The 11,066-nt window shown below is 51.9% G+C and overlaps 5 protein-coding genes across 7 annotated transcripts; 3 read left to right on the top strand and 2 right to left on the bottom strand.

Annotated features, from left to right (window-relative positions):
• Positions 1 to 336: 336 nt before the first annotated feature.
• On the top strand, positions 337 to 1,848 carry PPTG_18243 (4-aminobutyrate aminotransferase; the record flags this gene model as incomplete). The annotated part of the gene is made up of 1 exon (XM_008916206.1): positions 337 to 1,848. One exon carries the CDS (start codon positions 337 to 339, stop codon positions 1,846 to 1,848), a length of 1,512 nt encoding a protein of 503 aa, XP_008914454.1.
• A 285-nt stretch (positions 1,849 to 2,133) lies between these two features.
• Positions 2,134 to 5,783, top strand: PPTG_18242 (hypothetical protein; the record flags this gene model as incomplete). Its single annotated transcript, XM_008916205.1, has 5 exons — positions 2,134 to 2,481; positions 2,549 to 2,605; positions 2,679 to 5,325; positions 5,411 to 5,525; positions 5,591 to 5,783. The coding sequence occupies 5 exons, from the start codon at positions 2,134 to 2,136 to the stop codon at positions 5,781 to 5,783; spliced, it is 3,360 nt and encodes a 1,119-aa protein (XP_008914453.1).
• Positions 5,784 to 5,931: 148 nt separating this feature from the next.
• PPTG_18241 (hypothetical protein) lies at positions 5,932 to 8,565 on the top strand. 3 transcript variants are annotated; one of them, XM_008916202.1, is made up of 7 exons: positions 5,932 to 6,111; positions 6,180 to 7,049; positions 7,117 to 7,224; positions 7,288 to 7,602; positions 7,667 to 8,022; positions 8,098 to 8,219; positions 8,292 to 8,565. In XM_008916202.1, the coding sequence occupies exons 1-7, from the start codon at positions 5,947 to 5,949 to the stop codon at positions 8,495 to 8,497; spliced, it is 2,142 nt and encodes a 713-aa protein (XP_008914450.1). In that variant the 5' UTR covers positions 5,932 to 5,946; the 3' UTR covers positions 8,498 to 8,565. The 3 variants fall into 3 exon arrangements, with proteins under 3 accessions (XP_008914450.1, XP_008914451.1, XP_008914452.1); XM_008916203.1 differs by having other exon boundaries at positions 6,016 to 6,111; positions 7,135 to 7,602; XM_008916204.1 differs by having other exon boundaries at positions 6,016 to 6,111; positions 7,288 to 8,022.
• Positions 8,566 to 8,635: 70 nt separating this feature from the next.
• PPTG_18240 (hypothetical protein) lies at positions 8,636 to 9,520 on the bottom strand (the record flags this gene model as incomplete). Its single annotated transcript, XM_008916201.1, has 1 exon — positions 8,636 to 9,520. The coding sequence occupies one exon, from the start codon at positions 9,518 to 9,520 to the stop codon at positions 8,636 to 8,638; it is 885 nt and encodes a 294-aa protein (XP_008914449.1).
• Positions 9,521 to 9,852: 332 nt separating this feature from the next.
• On the bottom strand, positions 9,853 to 10,710 carry PPTG_18239 (hypothetical protein; the record flags this gene model as incomplete). The annotated part of the gene is made up of 1 exon (XM_008916200.1): positions 9,853 to 10,710. The coding sequence occupies one exon, from the start codon at positions 10,708 to 10,710 to the stop codon at positions 9,853 to 9,855; it is 858 nt and encodes a 285-aa protein (XP_008914448.1).
• Between the last annotated feature and the right edge of the window lie 356 nt (positions 10,711 to 11,066).

Raw genomic sequence — 11,066 nt, 5'->3', positions numbered from 1 at the left:
GCACGGGGGAGACATGATCGCTGCCGTCGCCGCACCAACAGAATATATGGATAGAGCCCGGTCTGCAGTTGTCTGGCAAACAACAACAGCGAATGCTCTTGCCTCAGCACCCTTGTGTACGTCAGATTCTTTGATTAGACTCCACGGCCTGATCAGTGACGCGTCCCTCGCAGCAAATCAAAAGCTGGAGCACAGTCGACTGACCATCACTCCGATACAAATCGAAGGCAAAAGGCAACTTGAAGTCTACGTGAATACTTAGAAGTAGTAGCTTCACACCCGATCGCTCACTTTTCGATCTGCACCATCGGAACCAAAGTACTTCCTGCTGCCGCGATGTCGCTATATCTGCGCGCTCTGAAGCCTCGCTCCTCCCAGTGGCGGCGCTTTTTAACTTCCAGCGCGCGCGCCTTCCCTGCCACTCCCACCCCCGCGTTCCCGGACGAGTATCCGCATGCCGAGATCGTGACGGACCAAGTACCCGGCCCCAAGTCGCAGCAGCAGCTGAAGCGCCTCGCTGCGCTGCAGAATACAGGTGCCATTAACTTCTTCGCGGACTACGCTGCCAGCAAGGGCAACTACTTGGTGGATGTGGACGGAAATCGCTATCTGGACGTGTATGGCCAGATCGCGTCGCTGCCCATCGGCTACAACCACCCCAAGATCCTTGAAGCCATGACCGACAAGGAGAACCTATCTATGCTGGCACAACGGCCATGTCTTGGCGTGTTCCCTCCCTCTGACTGGGTGGATCGCATCGACGACACGTTGCTCAAAGTAGCTCCAAAAGGGCTCGAGGATGTCAACACGCTAATGTGCGGCTCGTGCTCCAACGAGAACGCCTACAAGGCTGTATTTATGTGGTTTCAAACCAAACTGAGAGGCGGACGTCCACCTTCCGATCACGAACTCGAGACATGCATGACGCATCAGTTGCCGGGCACACCCAACTTGAGTATTCTGTCCTTCCAGGGAGGATTCCATGGCCGCTTGCTCGGTTGTCTGTCGACGACCCACTCGAAAGCCATTCACAAGGTGGATGTGCCGGCGTTTGACTGGCCTGTTACGCCGTTCCCGAAGCTGAAGTACCCACTGGATGCTCACCAGGCTGCTAACGAAGCGGAAGAAGCGCGCTGCTTGGACGAGGTCGAGAGGCTGTTGAAACACAGTGCCGAGGTGACGAATCCTGAGGACTCTCGTATTGCTGGTATGATTATTGAGCCGATTCAAGCGGAAGGAGGAGACAACCATGCGAGTTCTGTGTTCTTCCGTAAACTTCGCGACCTGGCTGCCGAGTATGGCGTCGCATTCATTGTGGATGAAGTCCAGACTGGAGGAGGCAGCACGGGCAAATTCTGGGCCCATGAACACTGGAACCTTGACAACCCACCTGACATCGTCACGTTCAGCAAGAAGATGCAGACGGGTGGTTACTTTGCCAAAGAGGAGTTCCGTCTCAAAGAGGGCTACCGCATTTTCAACACTTGGATGGGAGACCCCACCAAGATGATCACTCTGAAGGCAGTCCTTGATGTGGTCGAGAGCGACAGCTTGCTAGAAAACGTCAACATCACCGGTGACTACCTGAAGACCGGGTTGCACGAACTTGCTGCCGAATTCCCCACTCTGGTGACTAACGTACGCGGCCAGGGCACATACCTGGCCATGGACTTCCCGACGGAAGCCGTGCGCAACGAGTTTGTTAGCCTGATGAAGGCAAAAGGTGTTGCATCTGGAGGCTGTGGAGTCAACTCAGTGCGATTCCGACCAGCCCTGGTTTTCCAGCCCAAGCACGCAGCTGAATACTTGGCCAAGATGCAGGAGGTCTGCAAAATTCTCAGCAAGTGATGAAGCAAAAGCATTTCCAGCTGGTGTCATGATGTAGATCGAGCTTAGTAGAATCAAAGTCACCTGTGGAATGAACTTGCCGACCGTAGTCAAATTCATTGCGCTTTTTGAGCAGTAAACAGACCGCGATATATTTGCGGTTGGCTATCCGTTGTGCACCGAGCTAACCGACTTTGGCAAGGGTCACACAGCGTCTGTGGCTGGACAACGTGTAGCTGTAAAACAAGTTCACGAGGCATCGCTGCGCATTTTGGCTTCAACTTCTTCGTTTGACTTGCCGGCAAGATGAGCGTCAGCATTAAGGTATCAATTCGATGCAGGCCGTTCACGTGCGATGACAAGCTGGGAGTCGTGATGACGCAAAATGGCGAGGAAGAGGGTGACGTGGAACTTATCAACTCAACGTATTCCACCACGAGATTTCCGTTTAGCTACGCGTGGTGGAGCGCTTACGGCTACAAGCGGCACATCCAGGGCGATGCTCTTCAAGCCGACAATATGACCCTTGTCGACCAGCAAATGGCTTACGAAAGCGTCGGGCGCAAGATCAAGGCAGACCTGATGGGAGGAAATGCCGTCGTACTCTTTGCCTATGGTCTTTCTGGATCAGGAAAAACCTTCACCGTATTTGGGGTGGGGATTGTTTGTGATGGCGCTTTCGTTTTTATTATGCCTTGCTAACTAAGTGCTATTCAACTAGCCGGATGCTGTTGATATTCCTGAGGCGTGGTTCAAGCACGAAGAACCCCATCCGTTGGTAAGAGCGTCGACATATTTGAATATGTACGTTCGGGATACTAATTTTTTGCCATCGATATTTACCACTAAAGTGGGGCATTTTTCCTCGTCTTGCATACGAGTTGTTCAAGGAGAAGCAAGACGGTTGGAAGATCTCGATGAAGTACTTTCAGAATGTCGTTGACACCGTGCGAGACCTTATGTCACCTGTAGCTCAGGAGCAACAGTACAAGTCCGGTATGCGCAAGGATCCCGATGGATTCACAGATATCGACTGGTGCCAGTCGGTTGTGCTTAAAGACTGGAACGACTTGCGCAGAACTTTCATGGCGGCCAACGCAAAGAAAGCTATTGCACCGACACAATTCAACCACCAGTCCACGCGTGGGCACTGCATTATGACACTCGAAGTAGAGAAACCCGACCCGGAACGCGAGGGTATGAAACAAAGAGGTCGAGTTTATGTGTGTGATCTTGCCGGTACGGAGCCTGCTGGTGACATCGTTTACGCCGACTACAAAAAAGTCGTCTTTGAAAACGGAGAAATCGAGCACAAGTACTTGGGGCCTCACCCCGATGCCTCAAAATCCAAAGAATTGCAGGACCAGGGCAAGAAGATCAATCTTTCACTGACGGAGATGGCGCAGTTTTTCATGAAGATGGCGGAAGCTGTCAAAGCCAATAAGCTTAAACCGGGCATGTCGATTCCGGGATGCAATTCGTACTTCTTGTGCAAATATCTCAAGGACACGATGCTGCAAGCTCGGACATATCTGTTTTGCGCCATTCGCCCCGAAGTCAAGTTTCACGGCTATACGTTCTCTACACTGGGCTTCGCCAAGAACGCTTCGGTTATCAAGCTTCAACCCAAGAAAGCTTCGACTGCTGCAAGCCCAGCGGAACGAAAGCTCATGGCGGAACTGGAGCAGATGAAAGCACTCGTAAGCCAATTGAAGGACGAGAACGAACGTATCGCGAAAGTGCGCAGTGTTTCTGCGGGATCTTCGGCTGAAGGCGGCGAGAGTGCGGAAGTTTCGGGTGGTGATGATTCAGCTAGTGCACAGGTCGCGCAATTGGCTGAGCTACTTAACCAGAAGCAGAAGGAGCTGGAGAATGTGTTGAGCGGAGGAGGAGGTGGGGCTAGTGGTGGCATGAGTGTGCATGATGAAATGATGCAGCGCCAACGCGAGGAGTACGGCAAGCGCGGCATCCACTTGTATCACTTCGAGGCCGACACGACGTCGCCTTATCTTATTAACCTGGATGTCGACGCATACCGGTCGAAGAGATTTATGTTTTTACTGGATAAACCTCATTTGACGGTGGGCCCACAGGGAGATATCCAGCCAATGTCGCTCAGCATAGTGAATAACCATTGCTCGTTTGAGAATGATGGCACGGAGATCTTCCTTTCTGCCGGAGCCGGGGAAGTCATACGCAACGGGAAAAAGATCGAGAAAAATGCACGCATACAGCTTGTGCCCTACGACCGTGTCGTGATTGGAAACGAGCTCATGCTCTTCGTCTACCCGGGTCGAGAGCCTGATGGAGAGCCACCTTCTGCAGATACTGCTGCTGCAGAGTACAAGGAGGCTCTACAGACCGTCGATACTTCCGCAATGAACGAATTGCAAGAGCAAATGAAAAAATTCGAGGAAGAGAAGGCTCGATGGGAGAAGGAACGACTGGAACGAGAGGCTGCGGCAGCGGAAGCGGCGGCGGCTGCCGCGATCGCCGCAAGTGCTAATAACGCTGCAAACTCTGCTGCGGCTGAAGCTGCGGCTGCGGAGGCCGCTGCTGCGGCAGCTAAAGCGGAAGAAGAAGCAAGATTGGCTGCAGAGAAGCAACGTGAGCTGCTGGCTCGGCAGGTGAATGACCAGGAACTTCGGGAAGTACTACCCAAGATCGCGGAGCTCACACAGATAGTCAAATTCCTGAATCGTGATGTTCTCAGCTTTGAGACAGCGCTACAGAGCTCATCAATGGAAGACAAGGATGGCAATGGTGCTACTGGTATTCCGAAGGTCAAGGTCAAAGTTTACAACAAGGCCACGGACGAAACAATTTTTCTGGACGTGTTCGAGTTCGTGAAGGCTCATGCACTGCTGAAAGACGAAGTTGCTTTTCTTCGCAACGCGCTTATGAACGACCGCGAATATGAATCACCAGCAGGTCACGACCCGATCACGTTACTTTTTGACAACTCGTTCCACATTGGCAGCGCCACTACGTTCCTCGAGTATTTGCTGTACAATTTGGAGACGGAGCCGGACGAGTCTCAGCTCAGTATCAAGCTGGCCGTTCCGCCGTTTAACACTATCGGAAAATTGCAAGTGATATGGATACCGCTATCGTCTCCAGATCCTGAGAAACACAATGAAGACGATCTGATGGACGTCGAAAGCCCGAGCGATCTCCTTGGGAAGCCTTGGACATTTAAAATTCGCATTGTAGGAGCAACCGGGCTGCCGATCATTACGGATTTGGCCTACTGCCAATACGAATTTCTCGGGGAGCTCTTCACAACTGAAAGTGTCGAGCAGAATACTCGAAGCCCCGTCTTCAACTACGAGTTTATTCATCATGTAGATTGCGTCACTGAGCAGTTTATCGAGTACCTCCAGAGCGCACGCCTTGAGTTCCAGGTATTTGTCAACCCGTACATCCTCGATCCGCCGAAAGACAAGATCTCTACCAAGAATCCCGCCATCGCTGCGCAACTGAGCGAGGGACATGCAGGTTCGTGTATTATCCTGGTTGATGTTCTTGATTATGTTGTTTTACTGATCGTCTTCTCACTCGCACCGGATCTTGTCGTCCACAGCCAAACCAACGACCGAAGAACTAGAAGCAAAGTGTGTTCACTTAGAAAAGAGCCTTGCAAGCGTGACAGAGGATCTGAATTTCTTGAGAGAGCAGTATCGTGCCGCCGTTGGAAGGTCAGGCTACAACTGTCTCGTTACTCCATGCGTTGTAGTGTACTCAAATGACTTCCTGCTTGTAGTGAGCCTCCAACACGCCCTCTACCAAGCCTAGCTGATTTAAACAACATCTCCAAGAGCCCAACACACTCAGCACCGTGCACTCCACGAAAGAAAATTGAATCAGCCAAAGCTAATGATATTCGGCTAAACAGCCCGACGGCGAAGGACAACACAACTACTCCGACCACGCCCAATCGCACGGCGACTGAGTAAGTAGGTCATAGGCTGAGAATACTATCAGGAATAAGCAAGATTGCATTACAATCCATGCTTTCATGCTCTTAAAGTGTTAAAGTGGATCGGGTTTAGAGGCCAGTCATCATTACTCCAGGTATACACGCTGCTCATATTTTTAGACAAACTGTGCACGACTGTTATGACTTCAGCCATTTGCCGTTGTACCACTTCTAGTGAGGCGACTTCGCGAAACTGGTGCCCAAACTCGATGGAAGACAAGCAAGACGTTGTAGTTGCCCGCGAAGCTGCCGCGAGGTCAAAGTCCATGCTGCCTCGAGTCCAAGTCGAGGACATCCAATTCGAGGTAAGTATTGAACGCTAGATCATGTTTGTCGGTGCTATATAATTTACAAAAAATGCTCCTTTATTCAGATTGACCATGAGGTTCCACCACGTAGACAAACTATCAGCACTCAGCTACCTCCGTCTTCAGCAGCAGGGGGCCGGAAGGGCTTCAGCAACAGCATGAGCACGGGCACCCCTCTAAAAATTCTCATTGCTTCCTGGAACGTCGGTAATACCATGCCGCCCAAAGACTCCAAACTATTAAACGAATGGATTCCAGAGGGTGGTGGCGACTTTGATGTCATCGCATTGGGGTTACAGGAAAGCACCTACAAGAGTGAAAAGATTTCCGAGAACTTGGTGAGAGCGGATAGTTTGCACACGTCGAATGCCAAAGCCGATGAACAAGACGTAGAGGAAAACGAGACAGACCCTCCTACGCTGAATAGCGTCCTCGATGCTACTGAGGTCGACGATGTTGAGGAAGAAGACGAAATGGAGGAAGAGGAAAGCGAGACAAAAACTGATTACCCGGGAGATAAAACAAAGAGACGTGGCTCATTGGACTTATCAAGCACCGATGAAAACAGTAGCCCCAGCAGTGAGGCAATGCGCACTGCTCGTGTCGGGTCTACGGAAACGAGCAATTCTAGCACAATTGATGCCAGCAAGTCTTCGGATGTAATTGTGAAGCGGTCTCGTACCAAGAAGTCTATGCGCAAGATGACCAGGATGGTGCGACAGTTAAGCAGCAATCTGCGCGACACAATGGGAGATACCCACGACTATCCATTCAGCAAACAGATTTATCTGCATCTTGGTGATAGCTACGTTCTAGCAGGAAAAGTAGAATTGATGGAGATGCGGTTGTTCGTCTACGTTCACGAACGCAACAACGTTTGTGATGTGGAAAAGCTAGCAGTTCCCACGGGCTTGGGTAGCGTCATCGGAAACAAGGTAATTCTGCTTTCTTAAGAGTATTCCTGTATACTATTACCGAAAAACTAACCTGCAACCGGATTAGGGTGGTCTGATATTCAAGTGTGTCGTCGAGAACACCTCACTCTGTTTTGCTAGTTGCCACCTGGCTGCACACCAAGACCAAAAATTCCTCGACAAGCGCAACAGCGACGTACGTACTAGACTCCCTTTTAGTCTTCGCTCTGATCGTGTAGCTTATATTGCTCTTCTACAGTGCGCTACCATCCTTGGTGCTCAATTCGGGCAAAAGAATGTGTCAATCGATCACCAGTTCGACCACTGCTTCTGGTTTGGTGATCTGAACTACCGCCTGGATTTGAGCTACTCGGCTCCTCGCCAACGCAACCACGAAAAGCACTGCGCCGAGGTCATGACACTTGTACGAGCCAAGAAGTGGGTTACATTGAACCAAAACGATCAACTGAAGCATCAAGTTGAAGACAAGAAGGCGCTAACAGGATGGGAACTACCGCCGGCGCTTTTCCCACCAACGTTCAAGAGAGTGCGGCACACTCTCGACGAATACTTGGTGAGACTTGCATTTGGTTCGAATTCAACCTGTTTCTTACGCAGTGTCCTCGCTGTTTGTATAGCTAGAGCGCGTACCCTCATACTGCGATCGCGTTCTGTACAAATCGCTGCCTGGATTGCGTGGCAATCTGAAGCTGCAGCGGTTCTCCTGTTTTGAAGCAATTGCTACCAGCGACCACAAACCCGTGGCGGCGGCATTCCAGGTCGGCCAAACACCACACATCAACTCAGGTTCAACGGAAAATTCAACGCTTGTCGAAATCTCCGACCTTACCGGCAAAAGCCTCCTTGGGCTCGACCTAGCTGGTCTTAGTGACCCGTACGTCAAGTTCTACTCCACCCCTAGTAACGCGGTTCAAGTAGACGCGAGTGGAAGCCATCCGAGTACGGCAACGATCTCGAACACTTGTTCGCCAAAGTACGTCGACACTGTTTGAATCCCCGCCCTGAGACGACTAACTTCTTTTTTTTTTTTTTTTACGAATCCATGAAGGTGGCGAGACGATCAGGTCCCCAAGCTACACGTACTGTGCGATAACGAGCGCGACGTGAAACACGTTCATTTGACCCTAGTCGTCATGGACTATGACGCCACCTCGAAAGACGACTTGATGGGTAAGTCGTTGCTAGAATGACCTACGACATGTAGATTGACGATACTCATCTGTGCTACATGAATATTGGTAGGTGTTGCATCGGTGTCTTTGGATAAATTCTGCCAGAGTCGACCGCGCTTCATTCCGTTCGAAGTCCCAGTTGTCCTTAACGGAAAAGCTGCAGGCACCCTCACAGGAAAAATTCGCATCACACTTCCTGGTCAAGACACCCCACTTCCAGAAGAAACAGGACCACAACTGATTCGAGTGGCAGGATGTCACTGCACCCTGTCCTAAGAAGTTATAACATCACCAAAAGTGAAGCAAAATAACATTCAAAAACAAAACTATTTGCAATACTCTCACTGCGCGGGCAAAACAGCGAGTTACGGACTCCTTGGTGCGCACACACAGCTCCGTATCCTCTCCTCTTTCTCACTCATGCTTATAGTTAGCGACACCATCCATCCTCAGCAAGTTGTGGTCTTCAAAAATCTCTTCTAGCCGCATTCGAGCTTGCCCAAGGATGAAAACAGCACCAACGAGGCGACTTCCTCGCGCCACGATGCCGCGGTAGAATCTTCTGACTCCTCCTTCACGGTAGATTCGTCTAGCAGTGGCAAACATACTGTGTCTGCGACTCGAAGGGATCGTCATCGCCTCACCCTGCATAACCGTTTTGATAGTATCAATTGGCTGCGTCAGTGGAACAACGACAAGACCAGCAGCCAGACAACCGGCAATTGAAGCCGACGCCTTCTGTGACGCAGTTGCAGTGTCATAGTGACCAAACGTCTGGGGTTTCAAGCGATGCACCTCGCGAGTAAACAGCGGCCCCAACGCCAAGTAACCAGCGCACCAGATAGCGTCACGAATTGCAGTAGCCGGATAGCCCCGCATTAGTCTCGTCACTCCGTGGGTGTCCACTACAGCCTTCACTGTTGCCCCAAAGCTCCGTCCGTTGTTCTGTTGCACCGTCATGACCAGTTCAGCCGGACCCGTGATGGCCGCTGCCGTTGCGCCGGAAATCGTGCTACAGAGCACCTTGACTTGGCCTGTTGGAGCCGTATCCGTACCGCTCACCTTGCGCAGCAGTTTTCCGTTGACAGCAAAGCGGATGGCACTCACGGGCGCTATGGAGGACAATGACACCCCGAGACCACGGTACAGCGCCGGAATCGAGCGGGGAAGTGGTCGACCTTGCTGCACAGCATTCTTGACGGCTACCCAGGGCTGCTGAATGGTCATCTCGATCATGCCGGCGAGGGAGCCCACGGCCCCGTTCTGCAGCGCCGTCAAGCGTTGCGCGCGCTCCGTCATCTTGGAGAGGTGTCGAAACGTGAATTGATTTCAAGATGAAAGTTGCACGGCAGGGCGCTCTTTGCACACCCACCTTGCGATTAGCGAATCGTTGCCCCGTGATGGCCGTCGTCAGCAAATCTACTTGCACCTGATACTTGTACCGGTACACTGAAGCCATGGAGAATTATCAAGCACCGCACTCCAAACTGGAGTCCAGTAGAAATATCGTTTATCAGCATCGCTCTTCAACTCGAGCCCAGTATGAAATTCGTTGATCATCACCGCTACGTTTACGAGATGGAATCGTGTTACGTTGTTGCTTGACTTGAGCTCTATGTGCCTACGGTGGCCTAGATCTTAAGCAGCTCGTGCTCCTCGAAAACCTCCTCGAGTTTGATGCGCGACTGGCCCAGGATGAATACAGCGCCGACCAAGCGGCATCCTCTCGGAACGATGCCACGGTAGAATCGCGCCAAGCCTCCTTCGCGATATATGCGGCAGGCCGTGGCGAGCGTACTGGGTGTGCGACCGGAGGGCAGCACCATAGCCTCGCCCTGCATGACAGTTTTGATGGTGTCCACAGGCTGAGTGGCCGCTACCGTGATCAGACCAGCAGTGACGCAGCCGGCAATCGAGGCCGACGCCTTCTGCGACTTGGTGGCAGTGTTAACGTCTCCGAAGGTGGCGGGACTCAGTATGTGCATCTCGCGGGTGAACACGGGGCCCAGTGCCAAATATCCGGCGCACCACACTGCGTCTCGCACTGCCGTGGCCGAAAAGCCCCTCAGCAGTCGCACCACACCGTGTTGCTGAGCGACCTCTTTGACCGTCGCACCGAAGCTCTTGCCATTGTTCTGCTGCAATGTCATTACTAGCTCCGCGGGGGCGCTGAGCACCGCCGACGCGACGCCCGAGAGTGTGCCGCACAGCACTTTTGTCTGGTCCGAAGGAGCCGAGGTCGGATCCGTCAAGCCACGCAGCAACCGGCCATTGACTGCGAACTGAATGGCACTCACAGGTGCGATGGAGGCCAGCGACACGCCCACGCCGCGGTAGAGTGCCGGTACGGACCACGGGATCGGGCGGCCCTGCTGCACCGCGTTCTTGATGGCGACGGTAGGCTGCTGCAGCATCACTTCGATCATGCCGGCGATGGAGCCCACAGCGCCATTCTGTAGGCCAGATAGTCGTTCTGCTCGCTCGGACATCGTGTAGGGAAGAGGTAGGTGCTCTGCTGCGTCTAAACAATGAGGGTGTAGTTTGGCGGAACGGGCTTTCATTGGCTGGCGATCAGCATGTGGAATATTCCCGTGGTGGCGTAGGTAGCGATAGCAGTTTAGCTCCCCAGCATGTTGGCTGTCGCTGTGCTTGGTTAGAAAGGTGAAGGCGAGGTAGCTTAGCAGCAACGGCACTAGTGAACCGGAATGGTTAGTGTAGAGAGTGTAGGTAAACGAAAAAAACTTCAACTTTGTATCATTTTGAAAATTATCAAATTACAACAGTATAAAAACGAAAAATTTACACCAAGAAATATACAAAAGGAGCTAATTTTGAAATAATCTAT

The sequence above is a fragment of the Phytophthora parasitica genome, assembly GCF_000247585.1.
Source record: "Phytophthora parasitica INRA-310 unplaced genomic scaffold supercont2.80, whole genome shotgun sequence".
NCBI lineage: Eukaryota > Oomycota > Peronosporomycetes > Peronosporales > Peronosporaceae > Phytophthora > Phytophthora nicotianae.
The sequence above is the reverse complement of the archived record's forward strand: the minus strand, read 5'-3'. Positions and strand labels throughout refer to the sequence as shown.